Genomic DNA, 9275 nt, shown 5'->3' with positions numbered 1-9275 from the left:
TGGCATAGCTTTCAGAATCACAGCAACTTGCAAGCCACCACAGTATGACAAACTAACAGTCCTGCCTATCTGCACTTGTAAAGATTGCAGTCTAGAAATCCTTGTGGGACAGTTGTACTCTATCACATGGTGTTGTTGAGTTGAAATTGACTCAGAGGCACCTAACATCAACAAACACTAGAGTAATTTGGTTTTAAACTTCTTTAGAAGTTTTCAGTTATGGTAAATGAAGTAGATTCTTTTCAAATGCTTTAATGAAAAAAAAATTTTTTTTATTCTCAGATTACCTCATAAGTGTGTTTTAAACCTTCAAGATGGTGTTAGCAGACCTTGGAAGAAAAATAACATCCGCATTACGCTCATTGAGCAATGCCACCATTATCAATGAGGAGGTATGTGAAGTTTATGTGATTGTGTGATGTCACTAGCATCAGGGATCATTGGTAAACCTTATATTTATATATATGTATTTTTTATATAAATCCCTGTAGATAAAAACCTAAGTATGGATATAGATAGGAGATAAAAACCTAAGTATGGATATAGATAGGAGAGGATGCTTCTTCACTGGTAACTTACTGTTAACTTCAACTTTCTGTAAAGATTTACCCCATACCTAAAGCAGAAATAAAAACACTTAACTTACATGTAAAAGTCGCATACATTTTCTTTTCAAAACTACTTAGATCTAGAAATATACTTTTCCTTTCTCTTGACATAGATCTAAAACTAAAGTATCTTGTTTTCTTCTTCTTGGCTAGGTATGTACTTCCTTGCTTATTTGCTCATTTTTTCTTGACTTTTATTTATCATTTTTCTTATAAAAGATTAGCATTGTCATCTTAATGACTTTAATTTGTTTTCTCTGAAATCCCGATTCATTTTTTTTGTTGATTTTGAAAATTGACTCCTTATATAGACTCCAAAATGCTCATCTTTCTGATTTTGTTATAGTTTAAGATATTCCTGTCTTCCATTTCCCCCAATAGATAATGTATTAATGGTTTGTTCATTTTAAAAGGAGCCCTGGTAAAGTACTGTAGGATAAGCACTGGATTGTTAAACTACAATGTTACAGTTCCAACCCTTGGTTAGCATATGAGTCCTAAACTTTGAGTCATAACTGACTCAATGGCACTTAACAACAGCAACAAGTGTTATCTTTCCCCTTTTTATACAGTAAGGAATCCGAGGTTGACTTGCCCAAAGTTATATTACAGAACTCATGACTAAAATGGGATGCTAACCAAGGTCTTTTAATGGCAGACTCAGAGTTATTTTCCTTTGATACCATAAAATATAAAATAAACTTGGGAACTATATTCAGTTTTTTAAAATTGTTGTTAAGTGCTATCAAGTCAGTTCTGACTCATAGCAACCCTGTAAAGGGTGTTTGAGGAGTGGCTGGTGAGTTTGAACTGCTGACCTTTCTGTTAAAACTTACCTTGTAGTCCAATGCTTATCCTATAGCACCACACTAGAACTCCAGAATTTATCTTACTAGATGATTAAAGGATTACAAGTTTTCTAGCTTGAATGCTTGAAAAAAAATCAAATATTTAATTTTTGTATCAACCCTTTAATAAAGTAATGGAATTAAATAATGTTGGGACCCTCTTAGATTTCCTAGTCCAGGATCTCATTTACAGAAAGTAAATTTCACACATTTATTTATTGAAAGAAACAGTAATAGAATCTTTTTCTTCTAAGTCCTCATCTAGGACTTTTTCTGCCATTTTTATTATTAAATAACAAATCATAATTTAAGCCATTATTTAGTTTTAGAATACAGAATAAATAGGACATTTCTTTTTAAAAAAATTTCCTGTGTAGCCCTTTTGCTCTTGTGTTTATAGTAGAGAAAAAGGAAATGAAGGGAGAAGTGCTTAATGGGACATAGAATAATAGCTGTTAATTGAATTGTCCACTTCTTTGTTTTTGGTACTGTGCTGCTAGAAAATTGTTGTTATAAGTTGCTATGAGTCATTGTTATGAGTGGCTATGAGTCGATTCTGACTCATAGCTACCTTGGGTTTCTGAGGCTGTAAATCTTTATGGGAGCAGAAAGCCTCTTTCTCCCGCGGAACAGCTGGTTGTTTTGAACTGCTGACCTTGAGATTAGCAGCCCAATTCGTAACCACTATGCTACCAGAGCTCCTTGCTAGAAAATTAGCAAGGAGAAATCCTTCTAATGAGAGATTAATTCCATTATTATCAGTCCCTTTCCGTGAGTGGTAGGGCAAACCCGACAACCCTCTCTCTGTAGGACATACAAGTGAGTTAATGAAGAGAATTCATTAGAGAATTGAAGACCTACATTTTTGCAAGCATTTTTGTTGCTACCTGGAATATAGCAGCAAACAGAAAAGGTTAAAGTTCTTGTTCTGATGAAACTTACATACTAGTATCTAAACACATACATGAGTGGATAACACCTTATCTTTTCTTAAGACTTTATGGTTTCTGTCCTGTTAGTGCCTTGCAACTCAACAAATGGGTAATGATAGTGAGTTATTAGTGAAGGAGAGTTTCCGTCCCAACTTTATTCTTCTCTGAATAGAAATGGCAAGGCTGCTAAGTAGTGAGACTGGGTGAATTTTTTGTGTTAATATTTTACTCCATAATAGTTCATTGAAAAAATACAGATGTAATATGCATACCTATGATTCAGCTATAAGAGTTGTTAATGACATGGAAAACTTCAATGACAACATTTATTATGTATGAACTTACTTTAGTTTCAAAATTGTCTTTTTTATTATTGTTAATATAAGGATACTGTGGTGGTGGTGGTAGTGTTTTATGGAGTTGGTTCCAACTCATAGCTATCCTGAATAGGGTTTCCAAGGCTGTAAATCTTTACAGGATCACAAAGCTTCACCTTTCTCCCACAGAATAGCTGATAGTTTCAAACTGCTGACCTTGAGGTTAGTAGCCTATTCCTTAATGTTATGGTAATTAGTGCTTATTATGGTAATTAGTGTATTCTGTTGAGATGTATTATTTTGTAAAAAATAACTGGACATTTAATAAGATTATCTCCCTAAAGCTAACTAAAATAAAATGTCTTTCAACAATGTTGTGTTGTTTTATCTTTATTAAGCTATAGTAGTACATGATGTTTGGTCAGCCAGTGTTTTTTATGTGATTAAAATGATACACTCAGTGTTGTTCATTTTTATTTATTTTTTTGCAGGTATTAAATGCTATGCTAAAAGAAGTATGTACAGCATTATTGGAAGCAGATGTTAATATTAAACTGGTGAAACAACTAAGAGAGAATGTTAAGTAAGTGAAATTAATCAGATTAAAAAACAAAACAACAACCCAAAAAACCATAAACCAGGCAAAATTAAGTTTAGTTTACTAGGGTGAAGTGCTAACTAGAAAAGTTTGCTGATTTTGCAACATTTCTGCTGTACTAGATGTATTGGAAAAGAATAGAACTCATGTTTTCATACTTGCATGTATAGTATGTTTTCATACTAATGCTTCAAAGAGAATAAGCTGTGTGTAACTTTAATTATGGATTCCTCCCCCCCCCCATTTTAATGCTCCTTTATTTGGATGGATTCAATCATATACATATATATATATATGCTATTTTAACAATTCAGATTCTTCATAGAAAAGTCATGTCATTTTATCCTGAAGGACTTCAGATGACATTAATTGGTGTCCTTCATCTTTAGAGAATTGTGTTCTGTTTTGTTCTCCTTTTGGCTTCTCTCTGTATTCGAAATGAGTAACATGTGTGGTCTCAGTTATTGTATTTAGTGGGAGAGGTACAGATTGGGTCAGAATACAGAACAATCCTGTCACCTTACTTAACTGCTTAAATTTCAACTCGTCATGCACAGGCCATCCTTCCATTTCGTACTAAATGTAGAATTACTAGCATGTAAGCATTTAGAACTAGAGAAAGTTGTCTATTTTCTGCTAGTTCTAAAGATGTAAAGAAAAAAATTGTGCTTTGTAGTGATATAAAAGCAAGTTAGTATTTAGACTTCAAATTAAAAGCCTTGAAAAACTAAACCCGTTTAAGTTTTTACTGTGAATTGAATGACAGTTTACATGAGAGAACATTGGTTTTACACTCATTGTTTCATTGTAATGATTACAATCTTCTGTGTGTATCATCTTTCAACAGTATTTGCTTCTGTTCCCTCTGTTTCATTGTAAATTCTGCAATGACAGAGACCTAAGGATCTGTACCAGTTTTATATTTATGATTTGGAAAAATATTGATGTGAGTGATTGCCTATTCTTGTATCCTTTGATGCAGAAGCTTATATTCTTAGTGTCTTCACTGACTTTTCTTTCCCTTACCTCCAAACACGACCATCATGAAGGTCTGCTATTGATCTTGAAGAGATGGCATCTGGTCTTAACAAAAGAAAAATGATTCAGCATGCTGTATTTAAAGAACTTGTGAAGGTAAAAAATTATATCACTTGTGCTGTGATTCTCTTTAGATTTAGTGGGTAGAAATCACTAGCAGTAATAACAAGATACTGTTCCAGAATACTACTTTATATGTTGGTATGGAGTATTAAAGGAGCCCTGGTATCATAGTCAGAACCAACTCCACGCCACACTACCACCGGCCCCATGGAGTATTAATCTGTATTAAAACATTAGTTAAAAGATTAGTAACTGTTTTTAAAGTAATGTAATTTTATGATAGAATTTTCTGAATACAGATTTGAATACAAGTAGTACTATTCCTGCTAAGGCGCCTGGTAATGCAAAGATTAAGCACTCAGCTGCTAACCTAAAGGTCAGTTGTTCAAACCAACCCATGGGCTCTATAATAGAAAAGACCTGGTGATCCGCTCCTGTAAAGATTATAGTGTAGGAAGCCCTATGGGGCAATTCTACAGTGTCATATAGGGTCTCTGAGTCATGGAAGCAGCAGTCAAGAAACCAGACAGTATAGTGCATCAAAAGACTTGTTGAAAGTGATAAAAGACAAAGGAGTCACTGTGAAGATTAAGGTGCACCTGACTCAAGCCATGGTGCTTTCAGTTGCCTCATATATATATTAAAAACTAGATAATGAATCAGGAGGACAGAAGAAGAATTGATGTCTTTGAATTATGATTTTGGTTGTTGTTAGGTGAGGTTAAATCGGTTTGACTCATAGCGACCCTGTATAGGGTTGCCAAGGTGCATTTGGTGGGTTTGAACCTCTGACCTTCATGTTACCAGTCCTACAGTGTCACACTAGGACTCAATTTGTGAGTGATGAATATTAAATCTACCATGAACTGCCAGAAGAATGAACAAATCTATTTTGGAAGAAGTACAGCCAGAATGGCCTTTGAAAGGAGGATGGTGAAACTTTGTCTCATGTACTTTAGACGCATTATCAAGGAAGAATGAGACCCGTGCTTATTAGTCCGGTGAAGAAGAGAAAGATCCTCAATAGGATGGATTGACGCAGTGATAGCAACAATAGGTTCAAACATAGCAACAAATGTGAAGATAGTGTAGGAGTGGGCAGTGTTTCATTCTTTTGCATATAGTATCATCATGAGTGTGAACCAGCTCAACAGCACCTAAGAACAAACATTAGTATTCCTGTAAAGAATGCCAAAACCAAATTGCAAAGAGAAAAACTTCACTGATTTAGATGAATTAATGGAAGGGCCTCTCTGAGTTTATCCTCTTTTTAATATCAGGCATTGCCATGTGAGTGCCCTAGGTAGTGCAGATGGTTAACACACCTCACAGCTAACAGACCCTATATGCCACACCATATATAAAAATTAACTTAAGGTGGATTAAATACCTTTATAAACACAGTCTAGAACTATAAAGATCATCAATTAAAAACTAGAGACAAACTTGGGGCTCTGATAGATGGCATAAATACACAATCAGACATAACTTAAAATACGCAAACAGAAGACAAAATAGATGACTGGGACCTCCTAAAGATTGATTGTTGTTGTTGTGAAGTGCCGTCGAGTCGGTTCCGACCCATAGTGGGATTTCACCAAAAAAGTAAACAGAAAACCCACAGACTGGGAAAAATGTTTGACAATGATATATCAGAGATAAAGGACTACTATCCAAAATTTATGGAATACTTCAGTTCCTCAATAACAAGAAAAATAATCCAATTAAAAAGTGGGCAGAACACAGAGGACCAGAGCGGAGTATGAAGCTTCCAGCTGATATGAAGTGAGGTAAGGTGCACACGAACACCCACACTTGCAGATAGTACCCACTTGATCTGGCTTCAATGGCTGGATGATCAGAACTCAACTAAAAGAAGAAAGAAGAGGAATAAAGGAGTAACCTGCTACAATTTGATGAACTTGACCTATACTTATGGGTGTAATCGCTCAAAAGAGGGAATGAATCTTTATATTCAGGATCATTCACACCCCCTTGATACACAGGGTCGACAAGGATGGGCAACTTAGACATTGGCTACCCAATAAAAAGGGGGTGCTACAAAGGAAAGAAATGACTGGCTTACAAGCTTCCAATAGGGAACCTAGTTCCAGAGGGTGCGGAAAAAGGTAGAATCTCCACTGAGTGGTTTCCAACCTGTCTGGATGGGACTGATGAAAGGAGATGGGGATAAGACTTGTGGTTCAATAGTGAATAATTGCTATCAGGACTGACTGTGAGGGTTGGAAATGTAATGGTCAACGTTTTGTAGCAAAAGGAGGGGAGTGGTTGATTTTGCAGTCCAGGAACAGAGGAACCATCAGGGAGAAAAGTGAAGTGCAGGACCCTATCCAGGGAAGCATTGATGCCCGAGAGGGAGGCAGAGACGATAACGTGGAGAGATGGAGCCGTTGGGGACTTTAGACTCATGGAGGCAGATGGTCTGTGTGCTGACAGCCAGGGGGGGCAGACTTGCAGGATGTACCCTTTGGTTTTTTGATGATGCATGCAGGAGATTGTAATCATTGCAATGAAACGAAATAAGATACGATGAATATAAAGCTAATATTCTCTCATGTAAACTATCACATGATTCACAATAAAAACAATTAAAAAAAAAAAGAAAAAGTGGGCAGAGGAGATTCAAATGATCATTAGCCATTGTTTTTATTGTTGATAAGTGCTGTTGAGTCAGTTCTGACTCATAACAACCCTGTATAGGATTTCCAAGGAGCATCTGGTGGGTTTGAACCACCCACCTTGTTGTTAACAGTCCAGTGCGTATCCTGTAGTGGTGAGATGCAAATCAAAACAACGAGATATCTTCTTACACAAGCATTAATAGCAGAGTTCCAGAAATAAAAATAAACAAAAACAGAAATGCTGGCAAGGTTGTGGAGAGACTGCTGTTAGTGAGACTGTAAAAGGTGCAACTACTGTAGAAATTGTAAGGTGCTTTCTCAAATAGAAATACCTCTACTTGGTATAGATCCTTGAGAAATCTACAGACCTGGTGTAGTGCAGTAGGATAAGCACTTGATGGCAGAGTCCTTTCACATCACAAGTTTGGTGGTTCAGAATCAATAGCTGCTCCTTGGAAACCCTGTACTGGGGGTCTGTATGACTTGGAACCAGCTTGGAACAGCAATGTTCATTGTAGCATTATTCACAATAGCAAAAAAAATGAAGATAGCCTAAATGTTCATCAACAGAAGAATGGTTAAGTAAACTTTGGTACATACAATGGAATATTATGCTGCACTGAAGAATACAGCAAATGTACAAAACCCTTCACAATGTGGGTGAATCTGGAGGGCACTATGCCAAGTCACATTAGTCAATCGCAAAGGACAAATATTTTATGAGACCAGTGTTGTAAAAAGTTAAAAGATTTTCTAGCTAAATGAAACATTTCTGTGATAGGGGTTGAGGGCGCGAGGAGGGCTGATTTGGGAATTATTCATGGGCTACAACAGATGGTAGACACATGTTAACATAAGTGATGAGGCAGGCAATATACAACAAGAGGGAGGCTGGCAGAGGAAAGATGTAGGCTGCAGGAGACTGAGGAATGCAAGAGTTAAAGTAAATGGAGGTAAATACTGTTAACTGATGTACATTGTAATGAAGCAAAATACATGATTTGCCGAATGTAAAACTGATGATCTGCTCTGTAAACCTTCAGTCATTTCACAATAAAAAGTTTTTAAAGAAAATCTAGTGCTACAAATGTTTGCTAGATGTTTCCTAGTATTTTTCATTACATTGTACAAATATTTTCATTTTCTCCTTTGATACCAACATAGCATTTACTTTAAGAAGTCTAGTATCCCAAATGGTTTTGTGACTTCAGTTGAGTCCAATTGGATACTTAATTAGAAAAAAAATTCATACTTAAAAGAAGTCAGAGAAATGTATCCAGTTCACACATCTCAGTTTATGACTGAGAAGAATGAGGCAACTAGTCAGTGGAAGGCCTACGTCGAATCACCAGACTCCTTGTGTAGGACTCTTTGCTTTATTCATAGATTGATTTTCATGTAATCCATGAGATTAGCACAGTGTGAACAGAAATGTTTATAGGACTTAGCATATATAGATAATTCTAGACGGCAAATGGCTTGTTAAATAGCATTTATTGAGAACCTAGTTTATTCCAAAAAATATGCTAAATATTGCTGATAGCAGAGATGAATAAAATTGGTCCTTAATGTTCAGAAACTTGTGATCTAGAGCAGTGGTATACAAAGCAAGGTCAAAATTAGTTTTATAATAATATTAAAACATTACTTGCCTTTTCAGTGTGTGGATGTTATGTACCGATAAAGGAAATTGGAACTTCCGAGTGAAAACTGTTGTTTAGTACTGTCCAGTCTATTCCACTCAGCAACCCTTTGCATAACAGAATGTAATGCTGCCATGCCCTGCATCATCCTCAAAATTATTGTCACTCCATCCTGTTGGGGGCTTCTCTTTCACTGACCCTCCATTTTACCAAGCATCATGTCCTTTTCCAGGAACTGATTCCTCCTGAAAACATGCCCAAAGTCTCTTGAGAGATGAAGTTTCACCATCCTCCCTTGTAAAGAGCATTCTGGCAGTGCTTCATCCAAGAACAGATGCTTGTTCTTCTGGTAGTCCCTGATACTTTCAGCAGTCTGCCAACATCATAATTCAAATGAATCAATTTTTCTACAGTCTTCCTTATTCATTGCCCAGTTTTAACTGTGATGCACCTTAGTCCTCATAGTGACATCTTTGTTCTTTACACTTTAAGTAGGTCTTTTACAGCAGATTTGTCTAATGTAATACATTGTTTGATTTTTTAACTATTGCTTCCATGAACATTAAATTGAGGGTTGACAACTTCA

The 9275-nt window shown here is 36.1% G+C and overlaps 1 protein-coding gene across 1 annotated transcript in view; it reads left to right on the top strand.

Moving 5' to 3' along the window:
* SRP54 (signal recognition particle 54kDa) overlaps positions 1–9275 on the top strand; it is a 60623-nt gene that overhangs the window by 24800 nt on the left and 26548 nt on the right. Inside the window, 3 exon segments of the mRNA XM_006835351.1 lie at positions 283–392; positions 3197–3288; positions 4353–4437. Coding sequence (XP_006835414.1) covers positions 315–392; positions 3197–3288; positions 4353–4437 — 255 coding nt within the window. The 5' untranslated portion in view covers positions 283–314.

The sequence above is a fragment of the Chrysochloris asiatica genome, unplaced genomic scaffold (genome assembly GCF_000296735.1).
Source record: "Chrysochloris asiatica unplaced genomic scaffold, ChrAsi1.0 scaffold00017, whole genome shotgun sequence".
NCBI classification, from domain to species: domain Eukaryota; kingdom Metazoa; phylum Chordata; class Mammalia; order Afrosoricida; family Chrysochloridae; genus Chrysochloris; species Chrysochloris asiatica.
This window is presented reverse-complemented; position numbering and strand designations above follow the sequence as displayed.